The sequence below is a fragment of the Chaetura pelagica genome, unplaced genomic scaffold (genome assembly GCF_000747805.2).
Source record: "Chaetura pelagica isolate M959 unplaced genomic scaffold, ChaPel_1.0 scaffold17, whole genome shotgun sequence".
Classification (NCBI taxonomy): Eukaryota; Metazoa; Chordata; class Aves; order Apodiformes; family Apodidae; genus Chaetura; species Chaetura pelagica.
This window is the reverse complement of record NW_009970726.1, coordinates 11343546-11370123: the sequence shown is the minus strand read 5'-3', so window position 1 is coordinate 11370123 and position 26578 is coordinate 11343546. Positions and strand designations below refer to the sequence as shown.

Below are 26578 nucleotides of genomic sequence, written 5' to 3'. Positions count from 1 at the left end.
TCGTGTGCTCATCCAGGCCATGAGCAGCCAGTTTTTTTATGAGAGTTCTGTGGGGAACCATGTCAAATGCTTTTTGGAGGTCCAGATAGACGGTATTCACAGTCTTTCCCTTGTCCAATAGTGAGTCATCAGGTCATAGAAGGAGATCAGGTTCGTCGTCAGGCAGGACCTGCCTTTCATAAACCCAGGCTGACTGGGCCTGATCTCCTGGTTATCCTCTATGTGTCTTCTAGTAACACTCAAGATGATCTGCTCCATGACTTTGCCTGGTGTCAAGGTCAGACTGACAGGTCTATAGTTTTCTGGATCCTCCTTTTTGCCTTTCTTATAGATGGGTGTTACATTTTCTACCCTCCAGTCCATTGGGACCTCCCCAGTTAGCCAGGACTTCAGGTAAATAATGGAAAGTGGCCTGGTGATCACATCTGCCAACTCTTTCAGCATCCTTGGAAGTAACCCATCCGGTCCCATAGACGTGTGCATCTAAGTGGTGTAGAAGATCTCTGACCTCTTCCTCTTTAATTGTGATGACCTCGTCCTACATCTCCTCCCTGTCTCCTAGCTCATGTGGCTGTATATCCATGGAACAGCTAGTTCCACTGCTAAAGACTGAGGCAAAGTAGGTGTTGAGCACCTCAGCCTTTTCCTCATCCTTTGTTACTAAGATTCCCTTTGCATCCAATAAAGGATAGAGATTTTCCCTAATCCTTTTGCTGTTAATGAACTTATAGAAACATTTTTTATTATCCCTAACAGCTGTAGGTAGTTTGAGCACTAGCTGTGCTTTGGCTCTCCTAATTTTCACCCTGCATAAGTTCACTTCATCTTTATAGGCTTCATGAGTGGCATGTCCCCTCTTCCAAAGGTCATAGACTCTCCTTTTGTTCCTAAGCTCCAGCCAAAGGTCCCTATTTAGCCAGGCTGGTCTCATACCCTGCTTACTGGTTTTTCAGCACACAAGGACAGCCTGCTCCTGTGCCTTCAAAACTTCTTTCTTGAAGTATGTCCAGCCTTCCTGGACTCCTTATCCTTCAAGGCAGCCTTCCAAGGGACTTTGTCAATCAGTCTTCTGAGCAGGTCAAATTTTGCCCTCTGGAAGTCTAAGGTGGCAGTTTTACTGAACCCTCTCCTTGTTTCTCCAAGGATCAAAAACTGAATCATCTCATGCCCTAGACAGCCTCCAACTTTTACTTCCCCCCCAAGATCTTCTCTATTCACCAGAAGCAGGTCCAGGAGGGCACCCTTCCTGGTTGGCTCACTTACCAGCTGTGTGAGGAATTTATCTTCCACACATTCCAGGAACCTCTTGGAATGTTCCCTCTCTCCTGTGTTGTGTTCCCAGCAGATGTCTGGGAGGTTAAGTGACTGGGAGATTTCTCCCAACTGCTTATAGAAAGCTTCACCCATCTCACTGCTTTGGCTGGGAGGTCTGTAGCAAACTCCCACAGTGACATCAGCTTTATTGACCTTTAACCTAATCCAAACACTCTCAACCTTATCATGACTATACTTGATTTCCAAGCTCTCACAGCATTCTCTAACACACAGGGCCACTTCACCCCCTCTCCTTCCCTTTCTATCCCTCCTGAAGGGCTTGTAGCCATCGACTGTGACACTCCAGACATGTGATGCATCCTACCATGTTTCTGTGATAGCCACTGTGTCATAGTTTTCCTGGTGTATCATGGCTTCAAGCTCCCTGATTGTTGCTCTAGCTCATTGGTATAGATGCACTTCAGATGAGCTAATGATTGCAACTCCTTTTTTCTGCTATGGGCTCCATTTCCTACCTGATCCTTCTCAGGTGCTTCCATTAATTCTAAACATCTATCTTTTCTCCCAAATGAAACAACAGAGTGAGAATCCTCCCTAGTCCACCATTCTTCAAGCCCTGGCATGTTTGTCTTGGGCTTGTCCCTAACAGGCCCAGTTATCTCCCCTTCCCGCTTCATACCCAGTTTAAAGCCTTGCCACTGAGCCCTGCTAACTCCTGCCCCAAAAGCCTTTTGCCCCTCTGGGACAGGTGCATCCCACCTGCCACCAGCAGGCCAGGTGTCTTGTATAGCAGCCCACGATTGGCCTCACCAGTGCTGAGGACAGGGGGACAATCACCTCTCTACTTCTGCTGGTCAGACTATTTCTAATACAGGCCAGGATTCCTTTGGCTTTCTTGGCCACCTGGGCACTGCTGGCTCATATTCAGCCACTTGTCAATTAGAAACTCCAGGTCCTTTTCTGCCAGACACTTTCCAGCCACATTTCCCCAAACCTGGAGCCTTGCCTGGGGTTGTTGTAGCCCAAGTGCAGGACCCAGCACTTGGCCTTGTTGAAGCCCAGACCATTAACATCAGCCCAATGATCCAATCTATCCAAGTCTCTCTGTAGAGCCTCCCTATCCTCATGCAGATCAACACTCCCACCTAGCTTGGTGCCATCTGCAAACTTACTGATAATACACTCTATGTCCTTATCAAGAGCATCAATAAAGATGTCTAACAGAAACAGTCCCAACAGTGAGCCCTGAGGAACACCACTCGTGACTGGCCTCAGCTGGATTTGACTCCACTGACCACCACTCTTTGGGCCCAACTGTCCAGCCAGTGCTCGATCCAACAGATCGTGTGCTCATCCAGGCCATGAGCAGCCAGTTTTTTTATGAGAGTTCTGTGGGGAACCATGTCAAATGCTTTTTGGAGGTCCAGATAGACGGTATTCACAGTCTTTCCCTTGTCCAATAGTGAGTCATCAGGTCATAGAAGGAGATCAGGTTCGTCGTCAGGCAGGACCTGCCTTTCATAAACCCAGGCTGACTGGGCCTGATCTCCTGGTTATCCTCTATGTGTCTTCTAGTAACACTCAAGATGATCTGCTCCATGACTTTGCCTGGTGTCAAGGTCAGACTGACAGGTCTATAGTTTTCTGGATCCTCCTTTTTGCCTTTCTTATAGATGGGTGTTACATTTTCTACCCTCCAGTCCATTGGGACCTCCCCAGTTAGCCAGGACTTCAGGTAAATAATGGAAAGTGGCCTGGTGATCACATCTGCCAACTCTTTCAGCATCCTTGGAAGTAACCCATCCGGTCCCATAGACGTGTGCATCTAAGTGGTGTAGAAGATCTCTGACCTCTTCCTCTTTAATTGTGATGACCTCGTCCTACATCTCCTCCCTGTCTCCTAGCTCATGTGGCTGTATATCCATGGAACAGCTAGTTCCACTGTTAAAGACTGAGGCAAAGTAGGTGTTGAGCACCTCAGCCTTTTCCTCATCCTTTGTTACTAAGATTCCCTTTGCATCCAATAAAGGATAGAGATTTTCCCTAATCCTTTTGCTGTTAATGAACTTATAGAAACATTTTTTATTATCCCTAACAGCTGTAGGTAGTTTGAGCACTAGTTGTGCTTTGGCTCTCCTAATTTTCACCCTGCATAAGTTCACTTCATCTTTATAGGCTTCATGAGTGGCATGTCCCCTCTTCCAAAGGTCATAGACTCTCCTTTTGTTCCTAAGCTCCAGCCAAAGGTCCCTATTTAGCCAGGCTGGTCTCATACCCTGCTTACTGGTTTTTCAGCACACAAGGACAGCCTGCTTCTGTGCCTTCAAAACTTCTTTCTTGAAGTATGTCCAGCCTTCCTGGACTCCTTATCCTTCAAGGCAGCCTTCCAAGGGACTTTGTCAATCAGTCTTCTGAGCAGGTCAAATTTTGCCCTCTGGAAGTCTAAGGTGGCAGTTTTACTGAACCCTCTCCTTGTTTCTCCAAGGATCAAAAACTGAATCATCTCATGCCCTAGACAGCCTCCAACTTTTACTTCCCCCCCAAGATCTTCTCTATTCACCAGAAGCAGGTCCAGGAGGGCACCCTTCCTGGTTGGCTCACTTACCAGCTGTGTGAGGAATTTATCTTCCACACATTCCAGGAACCTCTTGGAATGTTCCCTCTCTCCTGTGTTGTGTTCCCAGCAGATGTCTGGGAGGTTAAGTGACTGGGAGATTTCTCCCAACTGCTTATAGAAAGCTTCACCCATCTCACTGCTTTGGCTGGGAGGTCTGTAGCAAACTCCCACAGTGACATCAGCTTTATAGACCTTTAACCTAATCCAAACACTCTCAACCTTATCATGACTATACTTGATTTCCAAGCTCTCACAGCATTCTCTAACACACAGGGCCACTTCACCCCCTCTCCTTCCCTTTCTATCCCTCCTGAAGAGCTTGTAGCCATCGACTGTGACACTCCAGACATGTGATGCATCCTACCATGTTTCTGTGATAGCCACTGTGTCATAGTTTTCCTGGTGTATCATGGCTTCAAGCTCCCTGATTGTTGCTCTAGCTCATTGGTATAGATGCACTTCAGATGAGCTAATGATTGCAACTCCTTTTTTCTGCTATGGGCTCCATTTCCTACCTGATCCTTCTCAGGTGCTTCCATTAATTCTAAACATCTATCTTTTCTCCCAAATGAAACAACAGAGTGAGAATCCTCCCTAGTCCACCATTCTTCAAGCCCTGGCATGTTTGTCTTGGGCTTGTCCCTAACAGGCCCAGTTATCTCCCCTTCCCGCTTCATACCCAGTTTAAAGCCTTGCCACTGAGCCCTGCTAACTCCTGCCCCAAAAGCCTTTTGCCCCTCTGGGACAGGTGCATCCCACCTGCCACCAGCAGGCCAGGTGTCTTGTATAGCAGCCCACGATTGAAAAACCCAAAGCCCTGCCTATGGCACCAGTCACATAGCCCTGCATTGATCTGCAAATTCCTCCTGTTCATCTCTTCATCCTTTCTTGCAACAGGTACAGAAGCAAACACTACTTGGTCTCCAGACCCCCGTTATCAGCCCTCCCTGGGCCATGAAGTCTCTCTTAATTGCCCTTGGACTTCTTGTCACAATTTCATCACTGCCAGCCTGAAAAACCAGCCGTGGATAGTAGTCAGAGGGCTGCACCAGATCAGAGAGTTTCCTTTTAACATCTCTAATCCAAGCCCCAGGGAGGCAGCAGACTTCCCTGTGGGATGGGTCTGGTTGACAAATGGGCCCTTCTGTTCCCCTCAGAAGGGAGTCACCCATCACAATGACTTTCCTTTTCTTCTTAGTTGAAGAAGTCCTAAGGTGTGGGGGTGAGTGACAAGCCTTAGGTGATTCTCTAGATGGATCTACTTCTCCATCTTCATTTGCCTGGCCCTGAAGTTCCAAAGCCTTATACCTCTTTTTCAAGGACAACTGGAAGAGTGCAGGGGTGCTGTGAGGGTTTTCCCTTGCCTCTCCATGGAGGGACCTCCCCCTATTCCTCCCTGTCCCGTGGGTTCCCTCCTTCTGTCTGATGATAGGAGGGGAGGGGATCCATCACTTGTTCAAGAACTTCTTCCTTCTCTCCTTGCCTTAGGAGAAGCTTTGCGTCTTATTATGGAGCAAATCTGTGACTTTTTACTATAGCTTTTATGTCAAATGTGGTTATAAAAAAAACCAAAAAACGTGGGCAAACTGGAATCTTTCTCATCTCAGTCTAATTTAAAGTCTACAATAATGAGCACCGTATCATAGAATGATAGAATCATAGAATGGTTTGGGTCTGAAGGGACCTTAAAGATCATCAATTTCCAACTCCCCTGCATGGGCAGGGACACATCCCACTAGACCAGGTTGCTCAAAAGCCCCATCCAACCTTTGAACACTTCCCTGGGCAACCTGTTCCAGACTCTCACCACCTCCATAGTGAAGAATTTCTTCTTAATGCCTAACCTAAATCTACCCACTTCCACTTTAAAGCCATTTCTCCATGTCCTCTCACTACATGCCCTTTTAAGAAGTCCTTCCCCAATATAAAAAGTCCCTCCCCAGATAAACATTTTCTATTGTTTGAACTATATCACACTTTCCACCCACCATAAAAGTATTTTTAAGGGTACAACGTGACAGCTGTTTACCAGTGCACAGCCATCTCAGAAAGTGAGATCAAGATTTTTTTTGTCAAAAAAATGAAGTGTTCTAATAGCTATAATAGAAGTTTCCACATTGAAACAAAGCCAAAAAATAGCATTTTACTCTTGTAAAAGTACTAAGTGATTTTAGATGTGCTGAAATACTTCTAACTAAAGCTTCAAATAAATTGCAGCCACCCTGTCCACGTCCAAATACCTTCCCAGGTAGCAAGGATTCAGTCTGGACTTGGCAATAGAAAGAACAGGCATAACAACGTGCCATGGAAGAAGCAAGGGGCAAACACTTGTCCACTGACGGCTTACTAGTGTAGGCTGATTCATCCACATGCTACATATGGTGAAAAGAGACAGACTATTTCAGTTCTGAAAATAGTTCAGCTCTCTAGCACGAGACTCAAGCTAAATATCTCTGCTCTTTAGCACTGCTGCAGCTATGTTACTTCTGGATTCAGAGGTAGAACGGTCTAGTCTGAGGGTCTCTATTTTACTGCTCATTGCATCACACAGACATCTTTCCTATATCAGCTGAATAATCAGCATCAATCTCTGGCAACACCTGGAGCTCCTGTGCTGTCTCCAAACAGTGACCAGAAACAATCTGGCTTAGCTAACGAGCAGGGAATTGGAACAGCTTAAAATGGTCTGACTATAAGTCCACATTGAACAGAACACTTCAAGCAAGAAGATCAATTTGGATCAATACACATTATCATGGAGCAATTTTCACTGCCTATCATGTTGGTTAAATGCTATCTTCTTCAGTATGGGAAAGATCACAGAAGTCTCGCACTCCTTTAACTTTCATGGTGGTTTCTTTGGAATTTTTCAGACCTAATCCCAAAACACATGGAAGTCAGCAAACTGCTGCTGTTGCCCCAAGACTTTCAACCAGCACCATATTTACTCAGGAAAAGTTATATTGCCAAACTCCTGTACTCCTCTCCTAAGCAACAAAGTGCTGCAAGAAGAACCTCTACATAAACAAGAGAGCCAAATCCTGCTGAAGCATATATGCAAGGGCTGATGGGCTCAGTTAAAATTACCATATACTTGCAAAGAATCTTCACTCTAAATCTGGCTCTGACATTTACTTAATATGTTACCTGTCATTTCCCCATTTCTAAAAGAGGAATAGTACTTACTCAAGACTTTCATAGGGAAAATTAATGTTTTCAGGGCACTTTAAAAATTAAAATATCTGTATATATTTGCCAAGCTACCCAGCTGGATTGTGGGCACACTTACTGAGAGCATTTTTGTTGCTGTGGCCTGTGCATATATTCTTAGTTTTAGCTTTGTTTCATTGGTTGCTTAATAAAATGTGTGACCATATATTACCAATGTAATCTATGAGACACATACATTTGCATACGAAAAATATGTTGCTCAGATTTCAAGCTCAGAAAGGTGGTTGCTTACAGGAAAGAGCAGATTCTAGGAATATAAATGCTGGTTGATTTTTTTATTTTTCTTTTTCTCTTTTATCCTAAGCCTAGTAGAGAAAAGCTAGTTTGCAAGTTTATCTGCTGAAGCCTAAAGAGGTTCATTCAGTACAGCTGATATCTCATAAACAGATCATCTAGCTCTGATTATAGACAGCTGGTATTACTGTTGGATGGACACGATACCAACTTGTCTAAACACAAGCCAAACTTCTTTCCATTGAATGGCTACAGATGCCACTTTTGTACAGGAAATATATTCTAGCACTGAAAAGCACTCTGGCTATTGAATTTCATGAGACAGTACAGCTGCAGCAGCAGTGCTATGTGACATAGTTGTGCATTTTTGCAACATATATACTACTTAAAAAGAGATAAACTGTCTGATATGACAACAGGACCTGTACCCAGTCCACAGATGCAGGCACAGTTTTTTAGTATATATATAAGCTACTCTGTATTCAGTTTGCGTCTCATCTGTAGCTTTCAAACCCCCATGCAAAGAATATTGAGAAAAGTATCAAGAACTTGAAATGCAATAATCCAAATTGAAGTGTACATACATGGTACTACAGCCCATGAGCGATTCTTCGGGATATTTTCCTCCTGCTGTGCGACGATGGTGGCGTTGGGCTCAGCCTGATAAGCACACAGAGCTTCCCACTCTTTCTCCAGACGATTCTTGTTTTTCAGATGATCTTCCATGTAGGACTGGAATTAAAAGAAGACCACATTAAGCATTGACTTAGCCAGGCTCAAAGCTAAGCTAAAAGGATGTATCTCGGGATGGAAAGCAGAATGGGAAGACCTAAGGTATAATTCAGGGCTTTTCCAAAGAAATACTTGCTCAGAACTTGTTTCCAGCTTTCCAGACTGTCAAAAGCTCAGACTTTATCCTGAAGGAAGGGAAGAATGGTCAGAAACAAAAAATGAGAGCATGAGAATCCTGAGCTTTAGGGACAAAAGTCACTCAGTCTTATGCCTAATTCATTTACTGAAGAGAGTTAACCAAGTTTATTTGTGCTATACAAAATGAGAATACTAACACGTACCAGTGCTAAAAGAAAAGAAATGCCTGAAATCCCCAGCTACTGAACTTCAGGAGAAAGCTATTTCTTCTGTACCTAGAAAATGTAAGCACAAATGTCCCTTCCATCAGTCAATGTAAAAGAAACAGAAGTCCATTGATAAAAATTACTCACTATAACAACAGCTCACATCAAACCAAAGGCTTTTAAAACTGAAGTTCAAGCACAATATACAAGCCACAACAAGGATACAGCTGTTGAGGAGAATAAAAATATTGGCAGGCTGAAGTGTCATGGCTCAAGTACTGAGTCATTAGGAGCTCATACTGTACATGGACTGGCACAGAGAGGGCCTTGAACTAAGAAGGTGGTTTTAATGAATATTAAAATATATGTTGTTAAAGACTGTACCAGCATTCAGTGAAATGTTAGAGGAAGCATCACCAAAGAAAAACGAAGTGGCTGTGTCAGGAATGATGGCTGATGAGAGTATATTGGTGCAGGTCTTCAGTTTTTTGCAGATCTCCCAAGGCTAGAGATCCAGTACAGCACTAGATTAGGAATTCAAGTTCCAAAGGCTTGTCAAAAATGAGGCAAAACCCATTCCCTCACCCTATGGACTTGAAAATCATCCAAGTAGGTGAAGGTGAGAGAGTAGAAAGGAGGAAGGATGGGGAAGAACAAATATCTTCCCCTCCTTTTAACATGAACATTAAAGAAGCTATCACCTGGTACTGTAAACCTTCCTATACAGCCATATTACCTTTCAGAGCCTGTCATCTTCTCCTGCAGTAAGCAGCAGAACAATCTCACGTTGCACCCAGTTGGTATTTCTAAATTATACTCCATTCTAACTGTAAAGGTAGGTTGAAGTTAACATCCTTAAACTGATTGAAAAAGGGACAGACTGTTTAGGGGACAAGCTCAAGGGCTGGACAGCAGTCAGTATCAGAGTTGTGGGTGCTTCTCACCCAGTCATCGCTCAAAGCAGCTCCTGCTGCAGCACTCACTAGTACAGGCCAATCTGCAGCAACACTTGCCTAAAAAAGGCTCTTGGAAAGCATTCACTGAAAATTATAAAAAGCAGTTGAATCCCTTAGGAAACCTCTTCCACAGACAATCTCCATTATATGGAATAGTTCTTCCCAAAAGAACTTTAAAGAAGAAAGGCTCATGTGCCTTCTCAGCAGGTTCGACAGAAGGTGCCAAAAATCTTGCAGCTTGGCCTCCACCAAATGGGAGCTCTGCTAAAGCTGTCACTCCACAGTGCTTCCCACTGACCAGCAAGGCAGGAGACTTCTCCTTCTTGCAGCTTGAACAGGTTTTTGGGTTACAAAAGAGCCCCTGTCACTCAGCTTTGTTGTGAGCAGTGTTTGGTGTGTGCGCATGTGTCTTTACACGGGATTTGTAAATCAAACCTGTTACTGAAAAGCAATTTGAGAAGTGATGCTTCCAGAAAGGCTATCTCTAAGGACATAGGAATATATCATGTTAGAACAAAGGTTTCTAAAAGAGGTAAAAAATAGTGGTGGCCTAGATACAAAAACACCTACTGTGTGATAGCTTATCCTCTATAATGAAGGAAAAACATCACAGTGTACAGAGCTGTGACCTGATGGATGGGGAGGTGGGAGAGCTGCGTGGCCCCCAGTGGAGGGGTCAGCTAACATGTTCCCAGCCTTAACCTGCAAGTTAATGGGAGGAAACCATCCTCTGATAGTTTGCTTGTCCTTGCTGAAAGGCCGTTACTAATGGGGAAAGGAGGGAGGCTAAAGATCCCTTTCTTTTCTCCTAGTAAATCTGTACCTGGACATGTATATTGAACATAATATAAAAAAAAGAGAATCCCTCCTAAGCAGAGAATTGTTGGCATATAAGAATTTTTATGATGCAAAGGGAAAAAAATAGCAAAATCTTACAATTCCACTGAGCCAAGACTCCTGGCTTCAGAGAAGCTGTTTAACATGCAGCAGGCAGGGATCAGGCAGTCAAGGACTAGCTTGTAGCATCCTCCTATTTTAAACCACAGTTTTATAGTCTGATTCATTTCGACGTGCCCATCACCAACATCTCATAGACTTGAGGGACATTTTGTGCAGATATACACATCTGCCAACACTGAATCTCTCCAAAAATACTGTGAGATCCACAAAGCCGTGGGAAAAGGGCCATGAACATTTGACTCCTAAGGCAGGACTGTATGTAGCAAGGAGTTTCCTGTTGGCTCCAACTTGTCTATTGGATGATTCCGAGGACTGTATTTTTAAAATAAGTTTTATTTTCTTTTTAAATAATCAAATACAACACAGTTAATTTGATTGCTTTTAGTGCACATGAATTTTTACATAATGCATCTCTTTAAAAAGAAATATTCTTTTTACTTTCCTTTTTCAGGGGATCCTGAGTGTAGAGAGAAATTAATGTTCAAATAAAACCACACTGACATCTTTAACCAGACAATCATTTTTCACATAGTCTCAACACCTGCATCATATGGATCAGTCACAGGGCATTTACTGACAGATCTTGAAAAGGTGTTTGACTATTTGAACAGACCCAAGGAAAGCTCTGTGCAATATAAACATCTGCTTTACAAACATTTAGAAAAGCTACTCAGAAAGAAGCTTGCTTTAAAATATTCAGAAGTCAGACAATTCCCCCAAAGTTGAGTAATATTTCTTTTACAGTCCCTCAGAGCCCCTACGCTCATCCCCACTTTGCTAAACAGAAGCTTAGTGGTTTTGAAACACTCCCTTGGGACCTGCTGGAAGTACGCTAAATTGAGTGGAACTTCTGATATTTTAGAGATTGTATGTCTACTCAAATCCACTCCTTAACTAGGATGTTTTCATAAGACATTCTGCAGTGTTTGTCTGGTACCAAAGAAATTCATTACCAACATGTCAAACATACACATGACTTCCCTTATCCCAGAGCAGAAGGTAAAATAAATAGAGGTTGTCACCACTGTTTCTGTAATGCTCCTCAATCTGCTGGAAAAGGTAGATGTCTGGTCTCAACAGTATGTCCACATCAAGACAAGTTCTGTAATCCCAAATACATGCTATTATTTAAATACTGACGGCTTCACCAGAATCTCCTGATATACCTTAAATTTAATTAAGTCTTAATTTTCCTTCCACAGGGCCTCACCTACAAGGACAATTAGTCGCCCAGTTCATACATTCTCTCTTATGCACAGATGAGATACTCTTGTTACAATCATGCTATGGGGATATAGAGGTGCTATGGGGATATAGAGATGCATCAGTGTTATGTGGAGAGAAGGATGCGTTGTCAAATCTATTATTGCTGTATGAGACATGCCAGTCATAAGCAAAAGTTGAGCTTTCAGCCAGAGGATGAAAAACTGTTCAAGGGAGAATGAATCTCTGGCCAAGAGAACCAGTGCCAGTGGAAAACAATGAGACAGCATCAACATGCCTACATACAGGCAAAAAGACAGAGCTCAATGGCCTGGATGGCTTTGGTAAAGCTTCCTGAGTGCAATATGGTGCAAAGCCACCTTTGTTTTCTTTGCTTTTTTCTTTACACAAGGAGTAGCATCCAGTGCATCCTCTGTGACTAAATTAAGGTTAACAAATATAACAATGAAATTCTAATTGTCTGATCCATCTCCAAACATACTCTTCAGAGATAACATTGTTTGCATCTGTCAAGATATTTGTTTTAAAAATACCTATTTTATTAGCTGATGTTTAGCTATTACAAAAAGCAGTGATTTTTGACAACATACTTCCAATAAACTACTTGATTAGACACTCTTTTCACGACCAAAGATGTCTCTTTTAATGAAAAGATGGACAAATGTTAAATCAACAAACCTTGACAGGTCTAACAGAATCTCAAATGTCAGCTGAAGAAGTTGATGGGACATTATCTTAACCCCTGTGAACAGCAACCCCTCCAATCCACACCTTTCACCTAACAGTGTGAGAGCCACTTGCTTTCAAACTGCAATCTCTTCTTCTGGAGATGCAGAGGGCCCTGCAGTGCTCTGGTGCTTCACTGGGTTCCTCAGAAGGAATTTGGAGAGGAGAGAATTTGCCTCAGCTTTTATACAGCAAATTGTGCACTAAATGACCAGACTTGAAACACGTTGTTTTGTCATTCTCTCCAAGTGATTTAAGGAAAGGTTTTATTGGTCTTTGTTCCATGCTAACTTGTAGGCTACATTCTGGCACAGGACATCCCAGCATTTTTGCTATTCTGCTTAAACTTCTTTATCTTCTTCAGTATGTATTGCATTGACTATATGTAAGAGGAAAGCTTTTCTGTGTAAATCCAATTTACTTTCAACACAGCACAAGATTTTCTCCTTCCTTTTTCCGGCTTAACACCTTATCATTAGTGGCTTCACAGTAAATTTATCTGTTCCACTCATATTACTCGAAGCTCTACAGAAGTCATTCTGGATGACCTCACAAAACTTGTGAAAGCAAAGAAAGTCATTGGGAGAAGTCAACATGGATTCACCAAAGGGAAATCATGCTTGACCAACCTGATTGCCTTCTATAATGTCATAACTGGCTGGCTAGATGAGGGGAGAGCAGTGGAAGTGTGAGTGAGGTGAACTGAGAGCTGTAAGTGTGACAGAACTCAGAGGGTTGTGATCAAACAGAGCAGGGTCAAGTTGGAGGCCTGTAACCAGTGGTGTTCCCAGGGGTCAATACTCAGTCTGGTGTTGTTCAACATGTTCATCAATGATGTGGATGAGGGGACAGAGTGTATCCTCAGCAAGTTCACTCCCAAACAGGGAGGGGTGGCTGACACTCCAGAGGGCTGTGCTGCCACCCAGTGTGACCTGGACAGGCGGGTGAGCTCAGCAGAGAGGAACCTAATGAGGTTCAACAAGGGCAAGTGTAGGGTTCTGCACCTGGGGAGGAAGAACACCATGCACCATTATAGGTTAGGGGTGAACCTGCTGGAAAGCAGTTCTGAGGAGAAGGATCTCAAAGTCTTGGTAGATAGTAAACTATCCACAAGCCAGCAATGTGCCCTTGTTGCCAAGAGGGACAATAGAATCCTGGGGTGCATAAGGAAGAGTGTGGCCAGTAGGTCAAGGAGAGTTGTTCTCCCCCTTTACTCTGCCGGGTGAGGCCACATCTGGAATACTGTGTCCAGTTCTGGGCTCCATAGATCAAGAGAGACAGAGAACTACCAGAGAGAGTTCAGCAGAGGGCAACGAAGATGACTGGGGGACTGGAGCATCTCCCATAAGATGAAAGGCTGAGAGAGCTGGGCCTCTCTAGCCTGGAGAAGAGAAGGCTGAGGCTGACCTTATTAATGCCTACAGGTATCTAAAGGGTGGGTGCAAGAGGGATGGAGCCAGACTCTGTTAAGTGGTTCCCAGTGACACAATGAGGGGCAATGGGCACAAGCTGGAACATGAGAACTTCCATTTAAATATGAGGGGAAAATTGTATATGGTAAGGATGACAGAGCACTGGGACAGGCTGTCTGGGGAGGTTGTGGAGTCCCCTTCTCTGGAGATATTCAAGACCCTCCTGGATGCAGTGCTGAGTAACATGCTCTAGGGGATCCTGCTTTAGCAGGGGAGTTGGACTGGATGATCCCTGGAGGTCCCTTCCAACTCTGACAATTCTGTGATTCTGTGAAAGACAGAAGCAGCCTACCTGATGACACATTTCCAGGCCTTCAGATAGAGCCTTGTGCTTCATACTTCACCAAGAAACTTTGTTAACATTTAGGTGCTCTGTATCTAAAGTAGAAGACTAAAACACAGTTCATAACTATTTCTTGGGACAAAAACTGTTCTGAACTATACATTTTATTCTAGAAATACTCAAGTATTTTCAATAAGGAATAGTAGTCCTCATTTGAGATGGCTTTTTCATAGCAGTGCCAGCAGTATTGCTTTTCTATTGCAACCCTCATCTGGTTACATAGAATATCACTGTTCTGTATCATTTCTGCTTGTATATATTTCTTCACAGACCACTAATGGATCTATGCAAACTATGGACATTTCTTCCTGTGATTTTTTTTCTTCAAAGATAATTTAACTTTATTTGATGAATGCACTTTCAGGTCTAAGCTTTTCAAACTTTGGAATTACTCCTCTGTCATCATTTTTGTGCAGAATTTTACACTGTGATATCACTTGTAAAAGTCATTAAGTCACTTCCACCACTTCCAGATTGTTATTTAAAAAGTTAAATATAACTGGATCTAACAATAATTCCTGTACTCTGCCAGACACTCCCATCCACAGCTTTTGATCATTACTTTTTGCATATCATCCTTTAGCCACATTTCAATCCAAAACTGACACTAATTTTTCAATTAATGAGACAGTTTCAAGACTTTATTAAAATCTGGATATTCTCTATCTGTTGTTTTTACTTAATCTACTGGTTTTATACTTTTAGTTAAGTAAAAAGCAATCAAGTTTTTCTAGGCAAGATCTTTTTATAAAGTTATGCACATCCTTGCTCATTGTGCAGCTATCCAGGGGAAAGGATGGAGGAGATTAGCAAACACACAAAGGAAAGACTTCAGCCTTCTCCATCCTCTTAAATGAGGCCCTCACACTTATCTCCCTTTTATGCCTCTGAAAAATCTCTTGCTAGAAAAGCAGCAATTTATTTTAAAATATGTGCTGTATTATTTTCTAGGGCTGGAGTCTGGACTCGGGGAACAACAATAGCAAGGTTCATTTCTCTTCTCTTTCCTTTTCCCCACTCCTCTCCTATAAATTCATGATTCCTTTATTCTTCTACTTTGGTGCACCCACCCACCCTTGTCTGGACCAGCTCAAATAAAGCTCCCTGAGATAAGTGTCACTATTAGAATCCTGAGCCACATTCAGACCATATTTTCAAAGCATTTCTCACATCATCTTACACAATTTCATAGTGGTACTGAAGTTACTTTGGGCTCTTCCTTATTTACAGAAGTTTGGTCTCTCTGAGCTGCAGTGCTGTTCCTGCAGAGACCAAGGGCTGGGAGCTCACCACACACATTGCTATGAAGAATGCTCTCAGTGTCCCATGTAAAGGAAAACATGGGAGCAGAGGCAAACTATGTCCATAGCTTTCCTACCTTACTTCCTTAAAAAAGAAAACCTTAAAGAGAGGATGCTCTATTTCAACCGATTTTGGTCTTCAGTCAAATAACACAATAAGAAAAAAATGGTTTTCTCCAATAGATAAGAGTTCTGGGCAAGCACCATAGATGTTTCTGACACTCTGATCCAAACAACTCAGGAGAATGCAGAGCTTATAGCTGTTACCAAGACCAGTCACTCCATAACTGTTGGTAAAAGCACTAACTAGCTTTAGCCCTAACATGGCAAATCAAGTTTTCTATGTCAACTGTAAAGAAGTGTGGCTTTATCAGGCTAATTACATTGAGCTTATATATGTAAAAATATATAAAACCAGAAATTCTACTGTGGCAGTGCATCATCAATATCTCAAAGAATCTGTATCTGGAAGAAAGCTCAGTAAATTAACATCTGGCTATAAAATCTCACCTACTGTCAGTGCTGGGAAGCATTCTGGCTCCACTACTCTCAATGGCAATACTCCCGACTTCATTGGAGCCAGGATTTCATCATTTGATTACAGCCATTTCAAGCTGAAGGCTCCTTTCTTTTTCTAATTTGTCCTGTGCCATCCCAGATGTCCTGATCTTATCAGAGAAGACTGTCTAAGGTAACCATAAACGGAAAAATCTAGGATATAAAAATATGGGAATTTATATTTTGTCTTTTTAAAATATATTGAGAAATTATTTTCCCTTCTCAGTGTTTGGAGCCATATTACTACCATAATGCATTCTGATCTAATTTGTCTCATATTTCTCAGTCCCTGATTACACCAGTGAAAAGGGCAGTTTTGAAGTCTATATAATTAAGTATTGAAAACTACTATGAAGCTTTATTAGTAATTTGGCATAAAACGCTACTAGTATAATTCATAATATGGTAGGTGATGAAGGAAAAGTGAAACAAAATAGAGGGAGACAATTCTCTGACAAAGCAACTATTCAGTCTGGTTGAGAATAATATCCCTAGATTGCTTCAAATGGGTTGTATTATTTGGAAATAAATTAACTTTCATGGTGATGTGGGCCAACAATAAAAAATGACATTCCATAGTTTCAATTTTATATTTTTAGACGTAAAGATTCTTGTAAACAATGAAGCATGTAGACAGAGAGCACAGTTGTGGTTTAAGCATGCCATCTAAAATAATTTTAGGTTATTGTCCTTGGGTTCCTAGAGCAGCAGCACCTTTGCATGAGCAGTGTATGACATTATCTATCAAACAACACTATTGTGCAACATTGGCAAGAATAACTGTAATTCACAAGCACATTCAATGGCAACCTATGTTCTGTTTACCTACATTAATATACCCTTGACGTAGTGTATATCATTGACTCCCCCTCTCTTAATGCTCTGATAATAGAGTTTTGTAACTTGTAAAAGGATTACTTCAATCCAATCAGCAGGTGCTGGGATCAGTGTGTGTCAGACAAACACTCGCTAATCCCTTTTCTTACAGCTCCCAGCTGCCAAAGGTGCTCAGTGAAATCCCAGTGAAATGGCTGGATACAACCTGGTGTGGACTGACTCAGGTTTTCAGCTCTGGAGGAAATCTTGGAAAATACATGAGATGCTAAACATTGTTTGAATCGGGAATGATCGAGACAGGTATGCTTTTGAAAGGATAAGTAGATAGGAAATTAAACATTTTTAAAATAGAATGCTTAATTATGAAATATTTACTCTATCAAGCTCTCTAAATATAGCAGAAGATGAAATTCACTCTAGAAAGAATCCCTTCTTGAAGGATAAGTAGATAGGAAATTAAACATTTTTTAAATTAGAATGCTTAATTATGAAATATTTACTCTACCAAGCTCTCTAAATATAGCAGAAGATAAAGAAATTCACTCTAGAAAGAATCCCTTCTTAAGGATTATCAGCTACTTAATGGTGCCTTCTAAGTCTTAAAATACAACCACCCCCATCTCCTCCTCCCTAGCCCCTTGCTTGAAATCTAAATTATGCCTATGAAGTTTCACCCCTGCAATTACTTTGCTTTAAATAAACCTCAACAAAAAGGAGAAGATGATTACCATAAAAGGAATATAATTTGCTCCCTTGCAATCTCTGTATTTCTATAGCTCCTTCTGTCCAACTGTCTGAAAGTGCTCACATTACTTCTGCAGGGAAGGCAAGTACCACTGCTGTCTCACAGATGGGAAATAAAAGGGCAGAAACATCAAAGTGAATTTCCCTAGGTCACAGGATATGCTCCTGAAACACTTATTTTGCAGGGAAATCCAGAGCTCATTCTTCTTGACCACTGTTTTTTTCCTTTTCTCATGATCATCTTTATAGAAAGGGATAAATGTCGTGCAATCTTCATGAAACCATATCTGATAGTATTTCTGTAATTCAAAGACACCAAATGTTCTGACTCCAATGGAATCAGAATGGGTTTTGGCTTGGGGGTTTTGTTTAGAAGTACAGGATTCAAGTGGTTGATGAGTAGAGGAATTCAATTTATCCAAGTTAGATTCTGTTTATACGAGATACATCAAACTAAATATTTAAGATGAATTCGCCAAAATCAGTTTCCAGGCTTTCTGTACTTCTTATGATAGATTTCACAAAAAATGTTAAATTATCAAAAGCCTTTAAATAAAGGAAGTACGTTACATAAAAAAAAATAAAAATGAGGGGCTAGACCTCTTAGTCAAATAATGCTATTTAATAGCATGGAAAAAAAAATAAATTAATCCAAGCCAAAATAAAATCCCCAACGTCCCCATTAAAGACAACTCTACAGTACAGGAACTGATGCCAAGGATAGTGTCAGCTGAATTACTCAACAGAGACATTTTGGGAAGAGCTTCTGGTAGCTCTGTTAAAAAGCACAAGCTACACAGCTGAATAAAAAGTAGCAGAGAACCTGCAAAAAAAATACAAATCAGGTCCTTTGATTCTTTGTGATAAATATTGATGCCCAATTTCATCTTCACAGGAACTGCTATTTTCTTCTTATACATTAAACCTGTTTTTCAGATGATCCCTTTTTCTCACTTCATTATTTTACTAATGGTTTGAACATCACACCAGAATCCAAGACGTATTTGTGATTCATTTATAGGCCTGCTAATGATGTTGTATGTCTGAACTTTAAAAATATATCACTACACACCAATTACCTAGCTAAAAACACAAAACCAAATTCCCTGCCTTCTTCTCCAAACCCTGCTAACTCAATTAAGCATCTAAATTTAGGTTCCCAGTTGGGTACTGTATTTGCAAATTCAGATTTTAATGAATTAAAGTCTGTGTTTCTTTTCAGAGCACTTGTGGACTCATCTTCATTTACTTTATATAAAAATTACCAAGAGATGAATACAGACTTGTGAAAAAGTCATGTTTAAAAAAATTCTCTTTGAGAGTGGTCAAGTTCTTCAGAGAGAAGAATAAAACTTAGGAAAACCCAGGCAACCATGAGTAAGTACATCAAAGTGATACAGAACATGAAGTGATGGATAGTGTGGTAAATTATGCCTCCACTAGACAGTGGCCATCTTGAGGGTAGAAAGGAAAATAAAATCTCTACAGACAAAGCATCCCTGCAAGAGCAAAGAGATAAGCACTAATACTCTTACTACTCTTTAATATGTGAATAAAAGTGAAAAGGTGCTTCTTCAGGAGCAAAATATGACTCAAGAGAGGAAAACCTCTTTACTATTCAATGGCTTTGGGGAAACAAAGGGGGGGCAGGGATGGGAAGGGGTATCATAATTGATAGGGAGTGTTTTTACACAAACATGCACACAGGTTTGTGTGAAAATTGAGAATATGCAATATGAAATCCAAGACTTGCTATCCACACTATACCCACAGCCTAATGGCAGACTATATGTCAGCACAAGTGAAAATATGGTCACCTGTGAAAAAAGAAGGGAAAAAAAGACCGGATTTCCTTAGAAAACCAGCTTTTTCCTTAGAAAACTCCTGTAACAGTCAGAGACAGAAAACTTCGAAGTGTAGAAACATCTTCAATGGTCACATCCTTGCACTGAAGGTCCTTTTTGGAACTATATCTTTGACCTAGGAAGCTCCATGTTTGTAGACTGCAAACTGCAGAGAAGCAACTTGATTAGAGTAACTGCCAGGGAGGACAGTAAGCAGTGAAGAAACCTCTTTTCCACAAAAGTACTTTCAGGACTTATTGGACATGACTGTAGAAGCCATGCCTGATTTCTGCCCTATTCTTTTCATGTCACTCCCTCAGCCACACTGAATCAACATGGAGTAGAAGACAGAGCAAAGCTGGCCATGAGAAAGATGATCTACGCAGCTCCCAAATCTAGAGGAAGTGACTCAGTTGTAGGTAACCTTTTATCTCAGCTCCATAGGATTTTCAGATGAGTCTGGCCTAGCTCAGTGATTCTCAAATATTTTTCTCATTAAAGCATTCAAAAGGGATTGTGAAGTGATGGTAGGAAAGCTTTAAAACTGTATAAGCTGACAGCATCCCACCTACTGCTGGGACTCTTGGGTTTCCATGGAAGCCAGTAAGGGATAACACTTTAACAAAGTTTGAGGAACACTGGTCTAATTCCCAGACAAGAATATCTGAAGTGACAGAGGGCAAAATAAGAACAAGGGAAAGACAATGTGCAAGAGGACAGAAAAAGAAGCCAAGAACAGACTGTAGAGATCAACTAAGAAGTGAAATTATGGAAGAAGACACTGTACTGCAAAGAAAGAAAATCAGAAAAACAAAAACTAGAACACAGCAAATGAAGAAAATTATATGGGAAGAGCAAATTTTTTTTGGTCATAACTGATAACTGTCAACATTTCCTTGTGTGCTGTTTCTTTTCCTTGGAACACTTCCCTTCACATGCTGAATCAAGGAGAGAACATTGAGAGAGTGACAGTAGTAGTTTTGAGCAGACAGTACAAGTGCAGCTTACTGCTAAACAGAAGGAAAAAGCAAAATAAAGAACCTAAAATTCAGTGCATGTGTGCATGTGCATGTGTGCAATGGCTAAGGGTTGCGCAGATTGGAAATATATTCTTGAAGAAATATATCAATTCAGAAGAGACTCAAAAAATGAGTAGATGGCATCCTTTTCCACCACAGAGCTAGCTAACTATAAACTGCACATCCTCAGTTTGGCTTTGACAAGCTTTTCCAATGTGTTTTTAATACCTTACAGCCAGCTCTCCAAACAAGGAGTAGTTTGCTCTTAGATAATGAGGCCAAAACTAAACTGACAGAACTAAATCTGATAAACCCAGGTGCAGAACCCCTTTATATTTTCATGTTGTACTTTCTTAAAAAAGACTAATGAGGGACAAAAAAGGGCAGAAGTATTACCCTTCTATACAGTCCTTCTTCCATTAAAGCAAATATGATCAGCTCTGAGAGCAGAGAGTGGCACCAGAAAATGGAAGTCTACTCCTGGCCCTGCTTGTGACCTTAAGGCTAGTCTTGGTTAAGACAGCTCCCTGTCTGTGCCTGAGCATCCTGGACTAAAAAGACAGGATAATGATATTGCCCTTTAAAAAGAGCTTTGAGCCTACTGATCAAAAGTGCTGTGTAAGAGTTGACTTATTATTATTTTGGTTACTGAAGTGAGTTGAAAGGCTCCCACTGACTTTAATAAAAATTTCTTATATCAGGCCCCAGAATCCTACCTGAAGGACAAAGTCGCTCAAAATTCATTTGTGAGGATATACATATAGTAAGAGGAAAGATCTGGTGCATAACCTCAGATACTGCAGAGTTTTCTTGACTCCAGCAGAACTTTAAATGACATAAAAATACTTTCTGAAATTACTTTTCTTGTTCAAGAATAACTTACTAGGCACCATTAATGTATTCACTAAATTAATGACAACTGGACACCATTATAATGCTTTCAGTCAAACTGGTCTAATGCAAACAGACACCAAGAGGTGAAAGGAGGCAATGAGGAAATAAAAAAGAACTTCTCACAGGCAGGTATCACACATGCCCACCTTAGTAGGAGGACACCCCTCCCTCTAGGAGCCAGCACCACTTCACGGATTTTATGTTCCTGTTTCTGTATGGTTGCTGTGGTTAATTAAACCAACTCTTCTGGGTGCCTTCCTCCTAAACTAGTAGATAAATATCTGCATCAGAAATATTACTGCATTTAAAGAAGCTTTGGTTTTGTATTCTGTATTAGCTTTATCCTTAACAAATTCCACCTCTGAACTAACACCAGCCTACCAGCCTGGCACAGCGACCGTCTCTTACTGTTGTGGTCTTCATGGTCTGTTATGATTCTTACAAATTAAAAAGAACCCTTGATGTATTTGACTTGACCCATAATTATAACATACAAAACATGCTTTTATACTGAAACTGCTTCTTCAGGTATGCTATTTAACACCTGCTATGTTTAAGTGAAAAACCTTGCTTTTGCCTGAAGGATGAAGCAAATATACTGTCTATGGCACTTTCTGCTACAATATCATCCTGCCTGCAAGACTGTTGCAAAGGAACATTTGTAGGACTACAGATAAAAAGGTTAGTTCTGTAACCTGTAATTTCCTTAGTGAAGCCAATCAAGTTCCCACAGGTCCACACAGAAGCAAAGCTTGAAGTCATCTCATGGTAAAGCAGGTACATGGAGATTTGTTATGTTGATGGTATCTTTGTTACACAAAGTCTATCTACTCATGTAAATAATGTCTTAATCAGAGCATTTAAATTACCTCTACTCTACTGGTAATATTTGTCACAAGCAAAGACATGAGACATATCTTGCCTATAATGGGACACTCATAGTATTCTTTAGCATACAACTCCAGTACTTATGTGGCCGAGAACACAGCAAATTAAATTTTGCAAATTTTCACTGCTTTGCTTTTCACCATTTCTGTCACTATATATTAACATTTTTCTCATCCTGAGGAGCGAAAACAGCCTTGTCAGCTTCATTTGTACACTCCTATAAAAGATGAGAATTGCAAATATTTGCAAGAAAAAGTTTTAAAACTTGAAACACTAAGTAGTTTTCATTAACATGTAAATGATGTGTGTGCTATCTCTGATCACAAACAGTTATCAGTACTTATATGAGGACACTGTTGCTGTACATGACATTTATACATAAGCATTCATGTGGGTATAAAGCACTCACTGCTGAATACTCATCTCAAGGTACATGACACTAATAAAAATATATAAAAACTGAAAGACACCACCATTTAAAGGGGTAAGAAGGCCTGTCTAAACACAAAATAACATTGCTACCAAACCTAATTATAGGCTTTTTCTGTGTCATAAAAATATCACCAAGATCTAGAGCCCAGTTCTGGCTGGGCTCTCACCTGCTAATCAGTCGTTTGCAGATACAGCCTTGGGGCAATTTGAGTTCTCAGATTTTTCTGCTGTAGCTTTTTTCTGTTGCTATCTCAGTAGACATCTTCATTTTGGTAAGACAGATACTGAACTACCATCCTGATACACATTCCAGGAATACGCACACAGCAAGCAGCTCAGCATCAGCTCACACATGAACAGCCTTAACTCCCATAAAATATTCATTCATTTAAAAAATATTTGCACCCTGCTGTCAAACTTAGACAAATTCATACTGAGCTTCAGAAAATAGATGTTTTAATGGTAAACAATGTTCCAGAAACCTCTTTCAGGCTAAACACTCTCGTCAAAATTACTTTAATAAGAAAGATTAACAATTCCAATATTAGCCATTAATCCCCTTTCATTTGAAACTGTACTGATAAAATTCTTTACTTGTCATTCAAATAGTAAGTAATAATTACAGATTTGGGGCCTCCATCTCTTGCTTCATTAATAGTAAATTGCATGGAAGTCTGAAGCATAAAGTCAGCTTTGATACATCTCAAAATGCAATTTCCATAGCTTTCCTTAGCTAGGTACAATTAATTACAGAGTTAATAAGGGGAATATGTTAACAAAAGGGAAATTACTCACTTAGACCACCTGGTCTTATCAAATTTCTTTAACATGTTTCCTTCTTTCTGTGAATTTGGATGACAGCAAGAACACAAATTGTGGTGTGCATTGCCTGTTCTGTAGCATTTTTATTTGCAACCTGTTAAAGTCTATTTAAATTAAATATGACAAGAATGTAAGAACTAGTCAGTACTACATAACTGACTGTATTTGTTTTCTCAAGTTCAGTATCTTTTTAATTTTAAACCAAAAATGCTTAAACAACTTATGATTAGCAGACTCTCTTCAATGCTCAGAGTATAAATATAATGTATCCAATAACAAGACATTGTAATTTTCTGTTTATTTTCTTTCAAGAAATGTGTGTACACAAATTTAATAAAAGAAGTATAAAACCATGCTTCAATTCACTACACTCTGACAGCTACTAGAGCTTAGCTGCTATGTGCAGCCAGGGTTACTGGATGTTCATGGGAATATTTTAGATAATGCAAACAGCCAGGTCAGAAGGAGGCAAACCTTCACATAATTCATCCTAAAAATAATGCAGTTGTGACATATAGTCAGAGAAATATCTTGTGAAGACAGAAACCAACCATCTTCAACAGACATTAATGGATTTACTACTAGCCAGACTGAGGACAGAAACATTTTAGAGCCTGGACACCAGCCTCCATAGTCATTCCAAAAAGAAAAGGGCAGAGAACAATTCCCAGAGCAGTAACAGGTCAGACTGGAAGGAGGTGATGCTTGTGAGCTGTTTGTAACCCCTCCCTTCTATGCTAACTTCAACACAGTGGTACAGCAAGCACTCAGAAATAAGAGGCAACTAATAATTCTCCCCTGCTATGAACAGGGTTTTCTTGGCCAGCTAGGCAACCTTAGCACATGAGTTTAGGACAAGAGGATGAGGGAGGCATGACAGCACTGAGGGAGAGCTACCAGCTAGAAAAATGAAAACACATTACACTAGTCTGAAACAAAGGAAGAACTATAGAAAAGACAGAAAATAATAGCAAAAGTATTTTGCAAAGACATGCTGGGGAATGGGTTTTGGAATATTTGAGGGTAGTAGACATTAGCTTTATCTAGTTTTGACTAAAGGTAACACAGTCCTTCTTTATGCAACAGCAAATACTATGTCATTCACAAGTGAACATCACAGATTAATGTTTATTGCCTTTAAAAAAACTGTTTCCACAGCTGCATTGTGAATGCACATACAAAATGTGATCATCACAGGAGAATTTTCTCTATAGCCTACACCTCAGATGTCCCATATGCCAACGAAATTCCGATACCTTACTGACAAAGCACTGCCAAATTAAGGCCTAATCCCAGAAATGGTTGCAGAAGGCAAAGAATAATTTTATTTTATTTTTTATTTTGTCTTGAAGAATAAACAGACTTTTTTGAATCAATGGAGGGATTAAGCTGCCTTCATTGCCAGTAACATCTTAACCAGAGCACTTCCAGCAACTTCTGCTGGTGTAGCCCGCAGGAAGAGGAGGAGCTCTCAAAAATTCCAGTTCTCCTAGATAACTGCAACTGGTTTAACAGTGCCAAAACACAGTGCCAGTGGGATGCCCCTTCTTCGAAAGTACCATGAAGCAAGTCTCAATTTCATCCTGAACTGATTTTTCAGAAATACTGTACATATTTTCAGAAGCTGGGAAGCTGTAGTCCCATTTATGCCACACCCTTTGAGCTTAGTGGTGCATCATGTCTTGCAGCCTGCATAAGCCATTTCTTTCACAGAGAGTCAAAGCTCACCTCCTTCCCACATCTGAACTTTACCAGCATCCCAGATGTAACAGGTATTATCTTGGCCTCTGGCCTGAGAAGTCCTTCTGAACCACCCACTTTCTACTGCCCTTCTAGCACTTGCACTAACAGGCAGTTCCACTTGTTAGATCCAAAATATGATTAACTGTTACAATGAGTTATTCACAGCTTAAGGCATAAGTTTGACTGTTGGACTTGGTGATCCTTAAGGTCTTTTCCAGCCAAGGTGATTCTGTGAGCATGCACAATAGGACAAACATGGAGAAGAGCAATTAATTACTTAGAATGGATTTGGAGCCAAAAGACAAAACCAGTAGCCTCCTGGACAAGAGTTCATCTCTGGTTGCTGCCGCCAATGAGGCTCTCAGAAGCAGTTGAAGACCCAGTAATGTCCCTTGGCTTCAACCTGAAGTACCAAAACCCAGATCTTTTTCATTACATTACCTTCTAACATCTCTTGCCACTTGCTACAACTGGTGCTTATCTGGCCTTGACACTACCTAGTTGTTCTCTAGAAATGGAAAAAATCTGGGAGAAACAGAAAAAAGTTTAGATAGCCACAAGGTTTTGTTTCAGCCATGGCAATGATCCTTTCTTTTTATTTTGTGCACATAGTTACATAACCTAGTTTTGTGACAAATATTTCTCCCTATGTAACACTTTTAAAATTAGCACTCTAGAATATTAATAGAAATGCTTTCTTCATCTTTCTACTAAAAACCTTAGAGAATGATACAATGTGGCTAAAAGTGTTTGACCAAGGCAGCTTAAATAAAGTTGGAATAACCACCTCACCATCAAATGACAGAGCAAGATGAAGACTCAGAAGTTTAGCAAGGTATTTTTAATCACAAATACATTTGGGGAAATCAACTGACAGGGAAGAATTTAGGAAAAGAAACAAACAAACAAGCAAAAAACAAGAAGATTTTGAAATTAATTTCTTGTTAGTGTTCAAGATGAATGTTTTTATTTAACACTGACTCTTGTAATTATTGTTACTTTCTAAGGCCCATTCAACAAGACTAACAAAGAACAAGGGAGGCAACTGAACATGACAAATAAAAATGGAAGAATCAAAAGAAAACCTGTTTAAGAATAGTTTTTCTGAGTTTTACTGATTAAATCTATGTAGTACATACACCAATTTGTTGGATTTATGACTCTGTTGGTAGATATCTTTTCATATGCAATGGGAGTTTTTGCACTTCTCTTTGCAGCTTTTCTTTATTCCTGTATCTCAAGTCCTGGTTTTAAACAGAGACAAATGTTTCAAAATAACTTAAACATTTAGAGAGGAAAAGAAGAGATAAACACCATTTCATCAGCAGAAGATCTTTCAGGAGGCAACCAGCTCCACTAAAAGCAAGGCAACTCAGGGAAAG

General features: G+C 40.5%; 1 protein-coding gene across 1 annotated transcript in view; it reads right to left on the bottom strand.

The window, feature by feature from the left end:
* The window catches only part of PTPRN2 (protein tyrosine phosphatase, receptor type, N polypeptide 2), a 91060-nt gene that overhangs the window by 57582 nt on the left and 6900 nt on the right, over positions 1–26578 (bottom strand). The window contains exon 3 of the mRNA XM_010007048.1: positions 7942–8089. Within this exon, the coding sequence (XP_010005350.1) occupies positions 7942–8089 (148 nt within the window). The remainder of the gene's footprint in view (positions 1–7941; positions 8090–26578) is intronic.